Genomic DNA, 20,324 nt, shown 5'->3' with positions numbered 1-20,324 from the left:
TTTTAAGACATCAATAACTAAGTTTCAGAGGGAAACACAATATTTAACTCCATCAAAACATGAAATAGAAGCTTTTATTTACATTTAGACTACTGCTGAAACAATTACTTGATTTGTCCATTATTCAGATGACAGAAACCTGTCAGCTTTTTTAATAATCAAGTGATTGTTGAAGTCATTCATCATTCTTTTATCTGTTTTATATTATTATAAACTGAATATCTTCATTGGACAGTTGGTTCAAAACAAGCAATCTGACATCACCTCAGGATTTAAATGTAATAAAAAATTATAATAAATTAGTTAATATTGAAAATAACTGAGTTAGAGCTCTAATTGAGACATTTTAATAATTGTATACCCTGGCAGCACATGCATAGATGTTTGGTGAGTAAAAATACACATCAAGCAAAGAGTAATTTTTGTAAACTTTATTGTGAAAAATCAAACAGACTGCTAAGATCAATATATATATTGATACAATGTTAATGGCCAGTAGTTCTGTTCAGCTGCAATTGTGATTCTTGAACAATGTTGTTGGAAGTCTTTAGTTCACTCAGCTCATGGGACAGATTGGTGACCAAACCCATGACTTAAAAAAAAAAAAAGAAAAACAGTATGAAGTCCTTCTGATCATTACCGTGCGGTGTACAAAAAGAACAGACTTCTTACTCTAAAACTGAAATAAGAAAACTAAAAGTACAAAACTTTGGTCTGCTTCCCTTCACTGGCTGCTTCGCAAATTCATTTCAGCCACAGAGGGCAGAAGCAATCAGCTGTTTAAAAACTCCAACAACAAAAAAAAATCTACAAAAACAGGTTAACCTCGCTCCTATTGAAGAAAAATAAAATCAACGTCATCAAAATAGGAAAGTTAAACCAGTACTCACATTTTGTCAGTCGTTTATGTGGTAGCTGAACCTCTGCTCCAAAGGCACGTCAGCTTTTATCTCCCTTACTCTCACTTCATACATATACAATGAGAACAACAGAACAAACACACTGACCTTAAATACAGAGTTAATTAAAAAACAAACCAAAAAAAAAACAAACCAAAAAAAAAAAAACAAAACAAGACAAGTTTGAGCGTACTGTGTAACAGCGATAAAGGACTTCCTTCATCGAAGCACTGATTTGCCCCTCCCAGTCTAATCCCTCCCCAGAATAAATGTTCTCTTTCCCCAAAAACAAATCTTCACTGCCCCCCAAAAACCTACACTTGATCTTTGTACTCTGCACTCTCTGCAGCTTGTACGCGTGTATGTAGGTATGTAATGTTACTGTGTGTGTATGTAGTGGAGTGGTCTTCAGAGGCTGGTTGTCTTGGGTTGTTAAGTGAGAGGAACTAAGGGCGGGCTAGTTTAGGTTCATGGGCCTTCAGTGTCCCTACGGCATCCTTCACTGCATGATAGATGATGTTCTTCACCTGAGGAAAATGACAGGAAAAGTCTGTTAAAACAGCGACAGACATGGAAACAATCTGTCAAACAATCACAACAATAATACCTCACACTGATTAGGGCTTTTTCAATACTGGTACAAACACAATACCAGAGTTTCACTCAGTAAAGCACTATTTGTTTTCAATACTTTATTTAACTTAAGAACTATTGACAAGCTTTTCTACAAAAACAGCATTTTTATATTTAACAAAAGAAGCAAAAGTTCTTAAAGGTTTTATGTTGTCTTAACAGAAACAGCTGTACAAGAGCTTAGTCTATAAAATACTGATGAAAACTGGTAAAATTATAATTTAACTCACACACAGTCAAATAATAAGTACAAACAGTACAAATCTAAGCAATGCTGACTTTAGGTGCCTGTGTCAAGTTTGCCTAACTACAGAAACTGACAATTCTATTTGTCCCCATCACTTGATGTTTCTCTTGCACCACTCTGCTACTAGCGTGCAAGTGTTGAAGGCACACATTTGCCTGCAGTATGTCTGGAAGATTTTAAAATCCACTTCACTAAGAGAAAAGATTCAGCCAAACACATAAATTCAAATCGTTGAAGAAAATACATTTTAAAAATAAAAATTTCTATAAGCTAACATGCAGTTATATGCTGCCATTTCAATTTGCTGCATTCCTTTATCAATGTGATATAAATTGTATCGGATAAACTTGATTTCCATTAGTTCATACTTTTATTTAATTACTCTAAGTAACTAATAAACCTAGCCTGAATTAATGACTCCTCTTGTACATCAGGAACACAGAGTTACATGTGGCATCCTGCTTAGAAACAAAACTAAACAAAGATCATTCTCTAGTTACATGAATGGGAATGTGACACTGAAACTAAATGAGAGAAAAGGACACAAACCTGTAGCTTGTCTTCGTGGTTTGTATGAGTAGTGGAAAGGTGTCTGAACTCCTGCGTCAGTCTGAAACAGTGCCTCACGTGCTCAGGAGACACAAAGTCCTCGGCAACTTTGATACAGCTGTACAGGTTGTGCACCTGGGAGGAGAAATGAAATGTGTTAGCGAGAGAAGAAAACACAGACATTCATAAGTGATGTGGTGTGTATAGCAGGTTGTCTCAGTCTGACCTGGTGTGGAGCTCCAGCAGGGATGAATACAGCATCTCCTAAGAACTGTACAATGGCCCAGCCCTGGACGCCATATTCCTCATAGAGCCTGCGGCGGAGCGTCTGGTCCAGGTACCAGCTCTGGTCGTGAATGGGGTCATGGTCTGGAGGATTTTCTTGACCCTGCTCCTCTCCCACCTGACACAGATATCAATAAACCACGGCATAATGTAGATGATTATTCTGAACCACATGATTATTTTTGGTTATTGCTGGAAACCAGCTGATGAAATCTCTGATAGTTGTACATTAGGTAGGTTGTGCAACATTCATTTGAATCACTGTCTTTGTAAAGAAGGCTGAGTCTGAGGTTAAAATACGTCACATGTTCAGCCAATGACAGCGCAGCTTGAGAGATCAGATGCTACTGACCTTGCGGAGCAGTTCTCTGATCTTCTCAGCGTCCTTGGCAGCGTAGATGTGCCAGAGTGCTCCAGGTTTCTCCTTTCCCTCATACACCCTCCGCTTCGTCATTTCATCCACATCGCCCTCCTCGATGGTGGTCATGACCTCTGGAGGACCAAAAATAAACAACAACACACACACATACAGGGCACCGAAGGGTCATCAGCATTGTCTCTTTGATGACAGGATTTTATAGTACTTTATTTAATTAGCCTCATGAATTAGCTTCTGAACTGTCGTTGCTGATGTTTCAGCATTACTTAAACACTACTGTCTTCATCATTTCACATGACTGACTAAATCTATCAAGCCTCAATTCTGAGACAGTAAGTTGGATGTTGCATTTCCCATCTTTCATAGCATAACTTGTAATGAACTAAATTAATGTACATCCATCATACTGTTGGCGCAGGGCTGTAGTTCTCAACTGGTGGCTCATGGCCTTGTAATGGATCGCAGGTCCATTTTAAGTGGACTGCAGGAGTGAGTACCATAGCAGTTTAATTCTTGAGTAGAGTTTTTTTACCAGAGCTGCTATTAAACCACTGTCTACAGCTGCATCATGTGACTGTCATGACACACACATCCCATGCAGCAGTCCTGTGAGTTTCTCCCTCAAAGAACTGTGATAAAAAAGAAAATGTGCCTTTGGCAAAACATGAAAATGCCACAGCAGGACTAATATTTTTAGCGTACGAAAACATTGTAGGTTACATAACTAATAATTTTTTGAAAATCAATGAAATCGGTTCAAATTTTCAATGACGTTTGGGTTGTGACTATAAACAAATATATATCCTGTGGCTGGACCAGTTGAGAACCACAAGGGCAAAGAAAAGGACAAGTTACAGACTACACAATCACATTTACTGACACAACATTCACATTCACAGCCTAAGGTTGATTGTACAGAGCAGCTACTATAACACTACTGACTGGAATAGTATTAAGCTCTCATTTAAGTACTGATTCACAAGTTACTCAGAAAGATGGTAAGCTGAAGCAAACACATTAATGAACAATGTATTTGCTTGGAGGATCTTTGCCTTTCACCAGCCCAAGGCCGTTTATTCCCAGTGTTTCTCTTTGCTTTCTAATCATGTGTGTGCATTTAGCTAGAGGTACCAGACATTAACGGTGTCTGTTGTGTGTTTACTGGAACACTCATTATTATTTATAAATTGTACAAGCGTACACACGAAGCGAGACGCCTGTTAAAAACACCAGCTAAAGCAGTAATGGTTCTGAATGTGACGCAACAACAGGCAAGGAGATCGTTAGAGATAGCGGCCATGCTAAGTGGCTAATGTTAGGCCACTTGCATGTTTTGAAAGATAAGCCATGTTTGAGGTTGACAAAAGTTTTTTTCAGAGTTTGCATATCGCCTTCTTCAGGTCTTCCTTTATCCTCTTGAAATGATTAAACATTTTGAAGTTGCTGCATTTAATTACTGTAACAGTCCGTCCTGTGTTTACTGTGTGTTTCCATATTTGAGGTAGCGTGTTCCCATAATGCATGAGTTGTTGACTTGTCCAGCCTATGACACATGCATGTTAGGAAAATAGAGAAATTGTTACACTACGTCTCTATGTCCCATTTATTATTTTATCACTAACCATTTAGCATGATTACATTACACTGTCCCATGTTACATCACTGTCCCATAAATGCAGCTGTGTAAACGCTGTCTGTCTGTGACTGACAGACAGACAGCGACAGAGTGTTGCCACTTCCTGGAGTTTGATTTTTTCCCTGTGACCACCCAACCTATCAAATCTTGGTCAACTATGACTCTTCTAACTAACATTTGTTCAACTATTAAGGTGAAGCCGGTGTATGACGACAGCATGTCTACAGTGATATTGTTGGGTGTGTCTCAGTGTCACTGTGATGAATAAGATGAAACCTGCAAGGAAATAGGTTTGCCAATTCTAGATGCCCTTCATTCAAACTTTTCTCCCATAGTGTAAGGACCAGAGCTTGTCCCATGGCTGTAATTGTATGAGATCTGAGTGTGAACTCCATGTCAATTCATCAAATTCAGGTTACTGCACTGAACCCAAATGATACACATATTTTTATCCCAAACCTGAAATCAACCCAGAAGAAGAAATTGTGAAAATAAAAAGGGCAACAACAATAATTTCAATACCATCTGTTAATTCAGTTAATTTGTAAATAAAAGTGGCATTTACATAGAAATGCAGAACAAGGTACAAAACATGCCCCAGTACAAAGTGACAGATGGGTCCCATTGCTCTGGCCCCTACTGCACGGATAATAACAAAAGGATGGGGTGGAGGAGTGAAGAAGGGGAGTTAGTCAAGAAGAAGGGCATGCTACTCAAGTGATACAACTGAAAGTCTACAGACCTTTGCGTCCAGAGATATCTGCCTCTGTGAATGAGAAATTTTGCCACAATGTAAATGAGTGAGACCCAATGGAGGGTCTTTTCACGGTCCTATCCAAGCCAATCAAGCCTGGAGCAACTAAAACAATAAGCTATGATGTTCAGAACACAGCTCTGAAAATAGTCTACAAGATTGTTCAGGAGAGATCAATGAGATGACAAATGAATAATATCCTATCTACAGAATGTCTTGGATAGGGTGTGAAAAATCAAATAATTTGCATGTAATACTGTAAATAAATAATGTATATAATAAAATTATTATGTCTTTTGGGAAGTAAGCAGTGGTTTTGATAACATTTAGTGGCTCAAGTGTTACATGTCAGTGTGTGAACAAGAAAGAGAGGGAGAGAGAGGGAGAGATAGTGTGTTTGAGTTCACTAACCTTCATCCTGGTTTACGTCTCCTTGAGGGATCCCAACATAGACCATGACGTTGACGGCATCAGATACATCCAGATGGAGGTTGGTGGTTCCCACCTTCCTGTCTTCAGTCGAGATTAAGCCTGTGGGAGAGACAGACAGCGAGAGAGAGGAGATGATGACAAATGCAAAAGATGATGTAGGAAAGTGAAGAAAGACATGAGACATCTAAGTGAGTTGACAGGGAAGGAAAAATTCAGCCAGTCCTTCTCACCGTAGGCATTGTACATTTTAGGACCAAGGTCAGGACGCACAAAAAAGTTGGGCAGACGGGCGGCAAGGTTTAGACGACCGTCCCTTTTTGTGTACTCAGGCAAGGGGAGGTTATCCATCAGATCGTCAAACCTGGATAAAGTATGAGAAATGAATTAAATAAACGAGTAATGCCACTGTGTTTCATACCTTTTAAACTAAAATCCTGAAGCTAAACTCTTATTAATGCCTTTTTTTTGTGAAATAATTGGTCCATGATGTTCATAAGGTTTGTGTGGAATTTGTCAAACAATACTACAAGCATTATGGCCACAATATGGTAGTAATCCCACATTTTAACAAGACACAAAAAACAGATTCAAATCATCAAATCACCAGCATCCTCTAATGGGTCAAAAATCCATGAATGAATGCAGCTGATCCATCTGAGACAGGTCACTTGTAAATAATTCGATTTAAAAATGTGAATCTTATTTTAGTTGGGGGATATTTATTTATTTTATTTTATTATTTTACTGTGTAGATTGTGTATGTATATTCCATTTATATACATATATAATTGATGTAATGCACATTTGTATCTAACCCTGTCTGGGGATGAAGAGGGTGGGTTGTTTGCTGAGCAAATCCACAACAGACACAAAAAACAACATATTCCTGGGTTCCTCACCGTGTGGGCATCATGTCCCTGAAGTCTTCACCTGGAGGCCAATCCTTTAATTTCAACACCATGGGCTGGCCGTCACTGTCTTGCAGTCGCTCTGCATTCACAAAAAACCCATTGGTTACCATCTGACTGGTATCAGTAAGAAATGGATGTGGCTGGCAGAAGAGGAACGATTGGTAACATTTTAATTGGATAGTTTTACATATACTCTGTAACTATTAATAACTGAGATTCAATAAGTCAACTGTTTCACTCACCCTTACCAATAAGTGGTTTAACTAATTATTGGTTGAATACCTTCTGTAGGCAAACCATCCAAATTGGGTGTAACCGAATCATTTAGCAAAAACAGTTTGAACACTCACTTGAGATGACCTGGAAGCCGTCCCAGAAGTCCCGCACCTTCACATCAGAGATGATAGCACAGTTTCTACAGTTGACCAGGTCTACATCCTGGTCTCCAAACTCCTCACTGAAGGCTTCAGGCCGCCACAAATTAGCATTCAGACGTTTATGTATACCTGATACCAACACAGGCTGGACACAAAGGAGAAGAGATTAGACAGATGACAAGCAACAGAAGAAAATGCAATAAAAGTTCAACCCGTGTTTCTCCAACAGCCAACTATCTGGCTCATTATCTTGGTAAAAAGTGAGTTACTCTAATTGTGGTTCTTACTTGTCCCTGCTTCCAGCACTCTCTGAAGATCTTCCAGTTGTTGCTGTTGCTGGGATCCTGTAGGCAGAGGAGTCGTCCGTCACAGAGCCAGGAGTGTGAGGTATGTGGTTCTAATACACTAAGGCCCATTACTCCATCTTTGCGGCCACCCAATACACCAAGTTCGCCACCTTCAGAGGCCCCAGTGCGACGGCCTTCTGCCTTCTTGGTCTCCACTACGGAGGCAATGATGTGATCCAGGAAGTTTGGGAGGCTGCTCTTCAGCTTGTCACTCTGACAGACAAAAGAGGAGTTTTGTTACTCAGCTATGCACTTGTACTTAAAGGTGAATAATTCAAAGTAAAGGCCTCATATTTACATTTGGAAGTAAAATTTTTTTCACCTTGGCAGATTCAAATCAAAAGTTTTGGTTCATTACTACACCAGTAGGTGGCAGTAACACAATTTGTCATCAATTCAGTTAATAAAATAAAACAAAATAAAATTGAGTAAAAATATAAGAATGTAAGATAAACACAAATAAAAGATAAAACAACTAAAACAACAGTGTCCAAATATGTGGGCTGTAGGAGAGATGTGCCTCTTGTGCACTGTAAAAATACTTTCCATATCTAAATTGACATAAATTGTGAAAAATGTGATTTAAACAGACTCTTTGATCTTTTTTTCAGTCTTGGTTTTACATACAATGTTTAATGTTTTTTCTGCCTTCCACAGCCTAAAACGAGTTAACACACTAATCTTGCCAATAGCCTTTTTAGTACAGATGTGGACACTGATACCTCTTCATAAACCTACATGGAATAAGAAAGGTTTTATACGTACGCCTGCTGAGGTAAAGACGGAGGGAAATGGTACTCCGCTCTCTCCAGGGCCCTGGGGAAGTTTGCCCGGTCCGGAGTTGAGCAGATCCCGGAGACTGGACCCTTCAGGTTTGGACTGGGCCATGCTGGAGCCCAGTAACAGGCTGTTAAATAGCTTAGGGCTAGAAGCAGAAGGCTTTGACAGGGCACTGAGTGAGTCCAGGCCAAAGGGAGGCCGGCTGTCTCGACTCATCATGGAGCGAAGTGAACCGGATTCTGAAGGAAGATGGCAAGAAGATAGTGATGCAACTTCAACTTTAATATAGATTTTGACTTTTTTATGCGCTTATATTACACTGACTCTGCATTGCCCGTTTCCTACTTACCCTTGGTGTCATCCTTGGCTTTCTGTGTGGCCAAGTCTGCCAGCCAATGCAGAGCAGAGCTGTTGCCCTCTCCCGATGAGCGCGACTCCTTGGCAGAGGACTGGGCGAGGTTACAGGGGGATGATGTACCACTGGTGGAGTTACTAGTACTGCCAACACTTTCCCCACCCCCACTGTCTGATGGCGCTGCTGTTTGTGTAGTTTCTGTTTTTATCGCCAACACTTCTCCTTCTGATTTTGGAGTGGTGCCAATACCTGAAGCTGCAGCTGCAAGGCCGCCGCCACCACCACCACCACCACTCGTTGTAGACTGCTGAGACAAGCACCACCAGATGTTAGAGCCTTCAACTTAACACTTAAAGGATGGAAAGGATGCTGTGGCACAACAGTACCTGTGAAATCCCATTGGGAGCACTAGGACGCACTAGAGGCTTGGTGTGTCGACTGGCACAGGGACAATTGGCCTTAATACCCCACTTGCCTCTCGCTGAATGAACCATGTCCCCTATGTTGTAAAGAGCTAAAAGAGAAAGGCAATAAAATCACGCATCACAGCTTAAATTATACTGATACAAGATCATGTTTATCACTTGATGCTCATGAGGAGTAGATTTATGGATTTATATTCAATCATAATGTTACCTGTCCCAGGTATAATCTGTGTAGGCATGAGGTTCTGTGGCTCATGAGGTTGACCTTTGGCACATTTCAACCAAGAGAAAACCTCATCCTCCGGACCTTCATCTACATCTAAAGGAAAGAACATATTCATCTGTATGTTTCCAAAGCATTAAACCTCAAAACACGGCACTAATTATTAACCTTGTCAACACATTTCCTTTATTGGAATAAAAAATAAAACACAAGAGAAAACAAGTTAGGTTAACACAGTAACAGTAGTAGTTAACTGATTAACTTAGCTCTCAAGTTTCCTAAATATCACTGTAAAGACTCACCCTCCCTTGGCCTGTTCCTGCGGAGTCGATAGCAGTCCAGACACACTCCAAAACCACACTTGCGGCATACCCAGTGGATGTTGAACAGGGTGGTCTCACACACGTCACACATTTCTCTGACGCCTCGCACAGCACGTTTCCATGCCACTTTCTCTGAAGGACAGGACAAAGAGAAAAGAAACAGGATCATATACACTGGCACTTTTGACAGGTTGAGTGTTGAGACAAAATGCAGGAATGAAAGCACAAGAAAAGACACTAAAAGTGAAGAAAACATGGGCTCAGACGAGGTCAGCGAGATGTCTCTGGATACTCACGGTGAGGTTCCACCATCATCATGGCCTCTTTCTCAGACATGACCAACTGACAGAACTGGTCTCCTACATTGGCCAGGATGTACTTGGATGTATCCAGGTCAAGCCCCTCTTGGACAGCTGGTGCAGGTAGCCACAGTCCCATAGCCATGGAATCACTCTGCTGAGGACTCAGGAAGCCTTCCACACGCAGCACACCTTTACGAGTGAAAGCCAACCTGGTCACAGGCCAAAAAAGGTTAATTCAGTCACAAACCATAGTTTGTAATGATAGCATCATCTATTCTGATAACTGCTCTTTATGATACTCAAACTGCTGCAACAACCAGCATATAATCCACACCTTCTGAAGTGGAAGAAACGACAGGCTACGTTTGGGTCATCGTCATCATCACTGTCTTCGTCTGTATTCCGATATTTTCGGTAACGCTCCAGGCGGCACTCGCGGCACTTGTGCAAGTGAGGGGCCACGTTGATGCAGGAACCATCCTGGAGAAAGGACTCACCAGACTGCTTCAAACGACGCACCTTGCTCTGGTCTTTTAACACTGACTGGCCCACTGGAAGAAACAACTTGGTGTTAATTTGGCTGCTAAGTTTGTTACCACAAACAATCAGAAGGTCCTAACAGTGGACAAGACTTACCTTTGAAAGGCTTGTTACGTGGACGGCTCTTAGAAGCCCCTTGAACTTTAGTTTTCTGCAACATGGCCCCATCCTTGGTAGGGTGGAGTGGCCCTCCTGGGATTTGGCCTTTCTCCGGGCCCTCCTCATTCTCACTCAGGTCTGACAGGTCACTGTTGCTGCTGGAGTCAGAGTCGTGTTTTGACGATTGGCCTCTCTCCTCCAGGGTAAACTTCTGAGACTGGCTCTGGTCAAAGGACACAGGCACTTCCTCCATTCCACCAGGGCCAGTGCTTCCAAACATGGGGCAGCATGAGGTGGATGTAGGCATCTCTCCAACCTCTTTCTCCTCCTTTGTCACAGCCCCTTCCCCCTGTGGCCTCTGAGACGAAGCTGGTGACGGAGAGGAGGAAGAGCTGGGTGAAGCAGCTGCTGACAGTGCTGGGAAAGGGGAAGACAGAATCCCCTTAGGTGGCTCTGCCATAGTGAAGAGGTTTGGCTTGCTGTCCGAAGCAGGACCCAGTGTCTGTGGCTCAGTCCCACTGAGTCCAGCAAAAGGCGTGTGGGAGGTTTTGTCTCCATATGCCAGAAATGGATTTGTAGGCTCTTTGGAGGCTTGCAGAAAAAGGTTCTGGTGGCTATCTGAAGCATTAAAACCAGATTGCAGTCCTAAGCCTCCCGCAGAAGTTCCATTATTACTGCTCTTCTTAGAAGTACTTAGTGCTCCAGAGGCTGCAGTCAGACCACTTAGACCAGAGCCTCTTCCTACTGCAGAGCTACCCATGCCCTGGAAGGCTGGTGACGATTTATTGAGCACACCATTTCCCGTCAGATGGGTCTCAGGCACTTTGGGCTGCTCAGGCTTTTTCAGCCCTTCAGTGGAGGTTGCAGGCTTGAAAAGGCTTGGGGCCTCTTTACTCAGGCTCTCAGACACTGCGGTGAAGTAATTGGTGTCCTTGGATTGGGTCTGACCAGCAGTTAGGCTTGGGCTAGAGCCTGAATTCTGGGTCATGCACTGGAAAAACAAGTTTTGGTCTTGCTGGGATTGCGTCTCATTCTTTGCTCCACCAAAGCCAAAGCCAAAAGGCCTGGGAGCTTCCTGGGAGGTTGTGGTAGTGGTAGGAGATCCATTGGTCTGAGAGGTAACATCTCCAAATACAGGAGCAGCAGGAACAGCCTGAGGCAAACGAAAACCCAAGGCAGTTTTAGAGCCCTGAGAAACAAAACAATATGGTGAAGTAAAATGATATTAACGACAGATACGAAACTGTGGTGACATCACATAATAGTTCTGATGCTATTGATGATATTGACTTTCTTACCTCAGTCTGGCTTCCCCAGGTGGGGGCTTTAGGGCTAAAACCCACAGAGGCAGAAAGTGCCACATTGGGGACACTGTCATGTGACCAAGATATGGTGACAGGGCCCGGGGAAACAAGAGCAGCTGTTTTAGAAAAGGCTGACTGGGAGGCCTCCTCTCGGTCTGGCTGGGGGGATGGGGAGGCCTTGGGGGCCGGAGCACCAGGGACCAGGCTTGGCATCTGGCCTAGTGAAGGGAAAGATGTGGTGGAGAAGGGAGAGGGGGCTGGTTTGAGGGGAGGAGGGGTGGGGGTGTGAGTAATGTTGGTGGTGGAGTCTGCTGCCCCTTGTGTGGAGAGTGAACGTCCATTTTCTTTGACGTGGGCTGGATAACGAGGAGGAGTAGCATTTGACTGGTCCATTTGGAGTGAGGAATTGGTGTTGGGGGATGACACTCTGCCCTGAGGAAAACTTCCTTCTGAAGAGCTTCCGTTTTTGGTTGTGCTGCTGACTCTTTCGCCGGAGTCTCCAACCCAGATCCCCATCCCTTCCACTGGGGTTTTGTTGGAGTCGCCACAGTTTTGTGCATCAGCCCCCGCATCTCCTGCTCCTTTAAAACGTTTCAAGTTCAAGTCATCCTCACCTTCGGAGGCAGTCCTACGTCTGCGTCCACTGTCACCCTTCATTGTTTCACTGTCCTTCCTTCGCCGTCCATTCTTACCAAGCTAAAAAGGAAAATGTCAAGAAGTAGTTCAATTAATACATTTTTAAAAAATCTAAAGCTGAAAATACTGTAACCACTTTAACAAAATATACAGCAGGGTACAACCAATAACACTGTGTAGTTACATTTATTACATAACAATCTTACCTCCTCCTCTGCCAGCATGACATGTATCACACGAGGATCTACTATCTGGTTTTCTTCTCCCTACAGCCAAAAAGGTGGTATTTAGGTGGCATCCTTTAACACAATGGCTGGAATTTGGGCATCATTTGGGCAAAACATAAGCATCATTTACCTTATCCAATGTAATCTCCATAATGTGTGAGATAGGGTCATGCTGTGAGACCAGTCCCAAGGCCCAGCACTCCTCAAACTCTGGCTGGTACACACGAACCCTGCGTCCTTGAATAGTGTATGAACCTGAGGGCAAGAACAGTGAGAAGACTATGAGTTATATTCTGGCAGATTGAAAACATACGTAGGGGATGTAGAAAGGATGGTACACTAGTACTTGTGTTTAAATTAGGGCCGATTAGTTTTCTGTCAAGAGTGAAAGCATCACCACAAAATAGCTAAGCAGCATCAGCAGCATCATCATCATGTCTGCACTGTGCAACATTTCTTCCGTTGCATCTACACTATGCTTTATCAACAACACTTTCTATATCAGAAACAAGGATTTGCAGTCACTGTTATTAACCCATCAGTATCATGATTTCACTGTTGAATATCATTTTCTTACTACTTCCGATGACAAATGCCAGGTTTAAGCATTTCACATAAACAGTAATTCCAATGCTCCTAATTTGAGCAGATGCCAAAAATAAAAACATTATATGGGAAACATTGTTTGGACAAAATACCAAACAGAAGACACATGGAGGTAGTACATGAAAACAACACAGTGGTGAATGTGTCTTACCCTTCCTGAAGATCTCTTGCAGTTCAAAGTCAGTATGCCATCTGGAGATGGCAGTCTGCAGAGAGGGCTGCTCCAACAGTAAAGGGTGTCTTATGTCTTTATCAACCTGCACAAGGACACAATGCACATTGTCCTAACTGTGTTCTAACTGTGCAGCGATAATGTGGAACAAAAACATGTGAAATTACAATATTACATGAAAGAATACCAGTGTTGCAATAGTTATTATTTCACTGGTTCACCATTTTACTTTTAAATCGACAAAAGTGACTCAAGGTATAGAGTTTACAGTCATAAGAAACAGAAAACAGTGGGGAAATCAGATCTGAGAAGCTGAACCAGAAAATGATTTAGCAATTTTTTTGATAAATATTTAGCACTTTAAGTGTTTTAACACCTAACAATACTACTGCAGGATTAAAAATCACTGTTAAACAAACTTACACACCTCAAACCTCTGGACAGTTTTGTTATCAGGCAGGAACTCAAAATTCTTGCTTCCAAAATACTCCACAGGAACCAATGATCCTAAACCCACTCTATCCACAAGGGAGCGGAAGGCCTGAGGAAAAAGACAAAACCATTCAATTCTTTGACCCTGTAAAGAAATACCTAATATCTGCGCTCAATTAAGCAGCAAAAGGGCAACAGGAAAATGACCTTTTTACATCTTTGTCTTCTGCTCATAATACCTACATGACACATTAACTCACTTAAGACATAAGCTGCAGCACAAGCACAGGAAAATGGCCATCTGCACAGGGCACAAACAGAAACAAGGTGTGACTACGGGTGTGAGCCCAGTCTGGGTGAGAAGGGCGGGCCTGGGAGCTGAAAGGTGTATGTACACATTATCAGGGTCTAGCACAAAATCTGACACAAAAGTTTTGAGAAAAATGCTAATTTCATTTTTAAATTAATTACAACGACCTGGAAGTTTTATATCAAAGGCACATCATATCCAATTTCTTGTCAATTTATTTCCACATATAAATTTGACCTTAAACACATCTTAAAATATGAGATTACATGTGTTGTACATGTGTGTGCAAAAGGTCTAAAAATGTAAATTGATACATTATTGATTTTTCATGGGGGATGTAAAACTAAAATAAATGCTTAAGTTACTGAATACAACCATGGTCACCAAATAGGACCGAGTGTACCTGACAGCGATGGTTGGCCTTGTACTGATGCCCCACTTCAACAAGTAGCTTTGATCGTTTCAAGGCTTTAGTTGTATGTATGAAGCAGATGGTTTGATCACATTCACTGTCCAACTGATCACTCACCAGAGCAGGCCAGGCGGTGGCTGGTGCCGGGGCTCCAGTAGTCCCGGTGCCTTCGCTCCGATTGGCCCAAACAACAGAGTCTTCTACCAACACAGCTTTCACCCCTACATCGTACACCTGCACCCAGGAGCAACGCTGTGAAGCATTCTCAAACTCCACAAATACCTGCAGTTGGAAAAACGGACAGAGGGAGAACATAAACATAAGACGGCCAGTGGTAGGTTAGCGTACTAGAGTGCTACCTCATGAGCTTACCAACCTTTTCCTTAAGTGAAAGCTCTAGTAAATCAAATAATTTAAAAATGCAGTACAATGTGGAAATATGTTCAACCTAACATTTTCTGGGTAACGTAATGCCTTCTTGAAAAAAAAAAAAAAAAAAAAAGCACAGACATAACTAATAAGCTACTGTCTGTCGGTGCAGACAGTGACACATCCACTTCAGCAGTGGATCTCATAAGACAATCTCCTGAAAATTCGTTAAACGTGCGCATCTGAGAGAGCATTTCATAACCATGACAGCACTTGTAGCACTTTTCCACCGCATGGTACCAACTCAACTCGACTGTACTCTCTTTCAGTACCAGGTACTTCTTTTTCCACTGCAGACAGTACCCCCTCAATGTGGCTCCCTTAATATAGCAATGATGCACGAAGCTATCATGACGACATATTCAACACAGCACATATGAACGATGGAGGATATAGTAAGGATGTACCAGCCTTGTTTTGCAGGTTGCCGTACTGGAGATGTAGCACAATACAGAAGCAGAAATGTAACTGGCTACAATGAATGATGTACAGTTGCTTGGCTTGCAGATTTGTTCAGAACGTCCCGTTTTGCACAATGACGACGCAGTAATGATTCTCCTCTCTGACCTAGCCATAGTCTACAGCGTTTTCACAGCACCTTTTGGTCGCTTGGTGGAGATGATACCACAAAAAGGCACCAGGTACCAGGGACTATCCACAACTTTTGTCCAATGGAAAACCAAAAAAGTCGAGTCGAGTCGCATTGAGCCGGTATCATGAATAGGAAAAGGGCAATTCGTTTCATACTAATACTACTGGTCGATTAAAATGACAATATTAGAAAAGGAAGAATGTCCAGTCTGTGTCATTGATGTCATCCTTTTGTTTGTAAACTTTACATGCCATGCCATTATGACGGTATGACAGAATCTGTCTACATCTATGCTAAGTTTGTTCAGGTCATGCACTGGTACAATATGATCATATACAACTTTATCTGATGCACATTTAAAACAAATCAAACTTCAGAGCTGGACAACGCTTCATGTTTCATGGATCTATGATGTGCATGACATTAGCAGTCCCTCAAGGATCACAAGGAGGAGTGCCTGTCAATCATTAGGTACTTTTTCATTACTTTTGTAAAAAATAAAAGAAAAAAAGTTGATGATTAAATTGCTTAAAATGACAGATACAGACTGCAGAAAGGCAACATTCAAATAATGGCATCACACGTAAGAGTCTTTGGTTGCTGACTTGCGCAAATAAAATATTTATTCATTTTGTAAACTGCTGTGTTATAATGATTTTTTAAATATTATTAGTTACTTGGTAGCTGTATTCTGGTTGTAAGTGTTATTTAATTTGAATTGAGAGGATGGTATGCACGCACCTGGGAAGTTCAATATAGTCACAGTTTGTTACAAATGTCTCAGCTGCTATTGTTTTTAATAAGCCTTCATTTACTCAGGTAGGTTCAGCGAGGATTACTGGCCTTCTTAGTAATTCCCAGCTCCACACTGACAGATAGACACTATCAGACCTACAAGACGCCCAGCACAACCACAGGCTTATCTGCGGGCCACTGAGAAGCCCCACTAGAGCAGTTTGGGCACTAAGAAGTCCAAAAAGAATCTGTAAGAATATTTCACAGTTATTATAAATATATCTCTGTAGTCATGCATCCTCTTTTCTGCACCAAAATAACAGAATGAAACTGGTATGCACCGATTAACAATGGATAATCCGAGTGTGAGATTTGTGCCACTGACTTTTATCACACTGTCTGAAGACACCGCGGCACCATTTGTCACAGTTGTTAAAGTTAATAGTTGAGGTTTATCATTTTGTGGACTAAAACACTGCAGACACCGCTAAGCTTTTGACGACAGCTGTTTTATGTAACAGAGCAAGCTGTAAGAACTCTTATCAACATACCTCACTCCCCCTGCTGCTTCTAGTCAAATCAGATTTGTTTAAACTCAGGCTGGGAATTTCTTAAAATGTTATTGATTAACACCACTGATGCAACCAACTAACCAATTACCCACCTGCTTAGATTCAAAGAGAAAAAGAGCTGTAGAGTTTGTCAGGGAGAAAGAGAAGTTAAATTGAAGCTGAAACTAGTTGTTACTTATTTCTCTGTGGTTACTCACAGCTGAAAAGTTTCAAACACTCTGCAGGGAGCAAGCTTGCTGAGATAACATCAAGCCAGCTGTGAACCTTCAGGTACTGATTCATTCCTTCTTTCCACTGCCCACAAAAGGACTCTCTCTCTTTGGAGACAAACAGTATTCTCTCACGTACCTCCAGTGTCTACGTAGCTATGCAGATGGTTCAGATTTAATCTTCTGAGGTTTAAAGATATCTGAGATTTCTGAATCCACACCAACACAATCTTAATGAACAGATTATGGTGCCGACAGCACTGAGAATTCACATTTTAAAAAGTTTTGCAGCAGGATCAATTTCCACAAACTGGGTCCTTAGTCCTTAGTATAATTTACACACCGCTATGTGAAGAGTTAACATATTTAGATATAAACATATTCTACATAAGTAGAATATAGTTATGATGAAAAATGTAAACAATGACGCCGGTGAATTAATATCAAGAGTAGCTGGATCGTTATTTGTATTGTATTGTATTATTTCAAGGCTGTGTACACAGAGACAGAAAAAAACTGAGCAAATAAAACCCAAAAATATCTGCTGGCTAGACAGCAACATTGAAGATTTGTTTTTCTTCTTAATTCAGGTCAATCAACTCTTCAAGTAAAGACTATCCAGGACACTAGTTTTAAGTGACTCATGTTTTTGATGCCAGGTAGCTTTAAATGACTGGTCGGTGAAAAATTAAAAGCCCCGCTCCAATCAAAATCCAATCCAAGTTAATCAATCACAGATTTCTTTCACACCTGTGAAGGGACTAACCAACAAGTGGTTGTTGAAATCAGGTGTCACCGCACTTTTCTGTAGCTGTCTAGACAAGTAAAGAGACCAACAACAGCGCACTGACTGGCTGCGTGAGTATTTATTATGCATATTATATAGTTATTTCTGCACCACAGATATGTGCAGAAATGATCAAGGTGATACTTGAAGGATTTGAGGTACCATTATGTGGTGGCATAGCCTTAAAGTGGGGATGGGTAATACTGACAAAATCAAACATCCTGATATTATTTTTGCCATACCATATTTCCATATTAATTAAGGGTGTGACAGTCTATTCTTGTGCAGTACTCCAGTTTAAAAAAAAGGAATGATACACAATGTGTGTCTGGATCTACAGGATAAATGTGGAGTATTTTTTTTTTTTTTTTCATGACAAGGTCCTGGTATTAACATTTTACACTGATGTTATCAAAAATCACTAGTGGTGAAACTTACTTGTACGTCAAAGAAAGAAAACCACATGATACAGTGTCACATTACTATATTGATATGGCTACATTATTATTAGAACATTTCTGCTGACAATTTGCACTGCCAACAGTGGCTTTAAAAGTTTTAGCAGATAAACCGTTTTTGGGGGGATTTTTCCCCACAGATCAAGTTAACACGCTGATTATTTGTCAAGCTCCTGTTACATCAGGAAATTGGCCTTTGTGTGATTGGTTGAGATCAGGTCACATTCAGGGGGGTGGTGGGAATCAGAGAAATAAACTTTGGCATAAAACCTCAAAAAAGCTCAAATGGTAATGAAATAAATTCCAAACTTACTGAACAGGTGTGTTGTCCTACATAGTCTTCATTCTGACTTATCTGTTATAATGAAAATGGGTTTTGTGAGTAGGAGACTAATATGGGAGAGAACCTGCTTTGACAGTACCTTTATCCCAGTGAATCAGAGACCTAAACATTATATTATATAAACATTATATCTTATCAGGGTTCAAAATAGCAGCAGGACAGAGGACTGATTTCACTCACACACAAAAATATTTAATCATTAGCCCCATTAAAGTTTATGTCAAAGTGGATTTCTGCAAAAACACAAGGGACCGTCACTTATTATTGTCTTTAAAAAAAGACTAATTGTTCTAATAGTCAAAGTGGGCATGTAAAATTCATTTAATCCTCACCCTATGTACTTAAGATTTTAGAGGTGATTTTATTGAATTAATGCAATCAATAGAAATCAAGTGTTCATGGTAACTTAAATAGTTTTTTTCATTCTAATAATCTGCATTTTAGCTATTAAGCGTGTACTTCTATGTAGGTCACCCACCACACCATTTTTTTTTTCTTTACAAATCTCACTCAAACGTCCCAACAATGTAGCAACCCTGCAAACTAGACTTATCTCATTAGTTTAATTCATTCAAGTTTGTGTTGAATTGCAATATTTGGTGTTAGTCTGAACATTTAACAATATGAGCCCCAAAGTTAAGTCTTAAAAATTCCTGCTTCAACCTCATATGAACTTGTGAGGCCTTTAACTAGACTAACGCAAGCTAATGCTGTTATTCGCCGCTGCTTTACATCGATTTATTACAACGTCGTGATCGTTTTATTGGATGTAACGCGTCTGTGTTTTGTAAATAAGTGCAACGAGGTAACCATCAACGTCGCTGAGTCTGAATGCAATTCGTTAAAAAGCTAAAATGCGAACAAAGCAAAGGCCAGAAAATCCCCGGCCTTGAGTTTAGCTTCGCCTCACTGCCTGCGACTTGCACTTACCTATTAAATGCATGAGCTAGCGCCAGTTTTCGGGGGAAAATGCACCGACATTGACGGTGAAATACGAGCTCATTGGAGTAAAAACGCACTTAACAGCCAGCACACATTTCTCAACCGTATTAGTGGGTATTTCGCTTTGCACCACGGCATCGTTTGTATGTAAACACTGACCGTCAGCCCTGCAGCAGTGGTTGTTGTTGTCGCCTCTCCTCCGCTAACCTCCGGGGCGGCCAGGCCGATAACACTCACTGCCCGCACCGTCCCCCGGAGCCAGTCCCGGGCCCAGGCGGCTCGCTCCGGCTCGGATCCATTCGCGGCCCCGCCGTCGTCGAGCAGCAGAATCAGACGCTTCCCTATCAACTCGAGAGAGTCGCCCATGGTTTGCTCGCAAGCTAGCTGCCTTCAGAGAGCCACCATGAACAGTGCAACTTCTTCGCCCGGGATGGGAACTCAAGATCGGCGGAAGACGAGCGGAAAACAGCTGCGGAGGCTCTGAGTTCAGCGTTAGCGCGCAGGTGTGCTGGTCTCGCCCGGGGCTCTCGCGGGCAGGTAGCGGCGGCACGAGTCACGCCACCAATGTACGGAGTCGAGATGTTATTGTCCTCGGTGCTAACACGACTATCCTGCTCTGTCCGCCATTGAGCCCTGCAACAATCAAACGCACTCCTCGTAGA

At 41.6% G+C, this 20,324-nt stretch overlaps 1 protein-coding gene across 4 annotated transcripts; it reads right to left on the bottom strand.

Moving 5' to 3' along the window:
• Positions 1-416: 416 nt before the first annotated feature.
• On the bottom strand, positions 417-20,324 carry kdm3b (lysine (K)-specific demethylase 3B). Of its 4 annotated transcripts, none has more exons than XM_071506617.1 (25): positions 19,822-20,315; positions 14,713-14,877; positions 13,869-13,982; positions 13,421-13,526; positions 12,794-12,918; positions 12,643-12,702; positions 11,795-12,496; positions 10,494-11,685; positions 10,192-10,408; positions 9,852-10,066; positions 9,535-9,687; positions 9,221-9,328; positions 8,971-9,098; positions 8,579-8,888; positions 8,215-8,468; positions 7,390-7,662; positions 7,076-7,247; positions 6,714-6,804; positions 6,045-6,175; positions 5,794-5,913; positions 5,371-5,394; positions 2,966-3,105; positions 2,555-2,731; positions 2,329-2,463; positions 417-1,426 (listed from the first exon to the last, which is right to left on the bottom strand). In XM_071506617.1, exons 1-25 carry the CDS (start codon positions 20,026-20,028, stop codon positions 1,346-1,348), a joined length of 5,400 nt encoding a protein of 1,799 aa, XP_071362718.1. In that variant the 5' UTR covers positions 20,029-20,315; the 3' UTR covers positions 417-1,345. The 4 variants fall into 4 exon arrangements, with proteins under 4 accessions (XP_071362718.1, XP_071362717.1, XP_071362720.1 ...); XM_071506616.1 differs by having other exon boundaries at positions 8,579-8,891; positions 19,822-20,164; XM_071506619.1 differs by having other exon boundaries at positions 8,579-8,891; positions 10,494-11,649; positions 19,822-20,164.

Source organism: Trachinotus anak, unplaced genomic scaffold, assembly GCF_046630095.1.
Source record: "Trachinotus anak isolate AG129_WGS33_773 ecotype Australia unplaced genomic scaffold, CSIRO_AGI_Tana_v1 ptg000021l, whole genome shotgun sequence".
Lineage (NCBI taxonomy): Eukaryota > Metazoa > Chordata > Actinopteri > Carangiformes > Carangidae > Trachinotus > Trachinotus anak.
The sequence above is the reverse complement of the archived record's forward strand: the minus strand, read 5'-3'. Positions and strand labels throughout refer to the sequence as shown.

Excerpts from the sequence above, each read along its gene's own strand:
- kdm3b (XM_071506616.1), bottom strand. The coding sequence starts at position 20,028 with ATGGGCGACTCTCTCGAGTTGATAGGGAAGCGTCTGATTCTGCTGCTC. Across the intron at positions 10,409-10,493 it reads ACGTAACAAGCCTTTCAAAG|TGGGCCAGTCAGTGTTAAAA; the intron begins GTAAGTCTTGTC and ends TGTTTCTTCCAG. Across the intron at positions 2,464-2,554 it reads CTGCTGGAGCTCCACACCAG|GTGCACAACCTGTACAGCTG; the intron begins GTCAGACTGAGA and ends TTCTCCTCCCAG.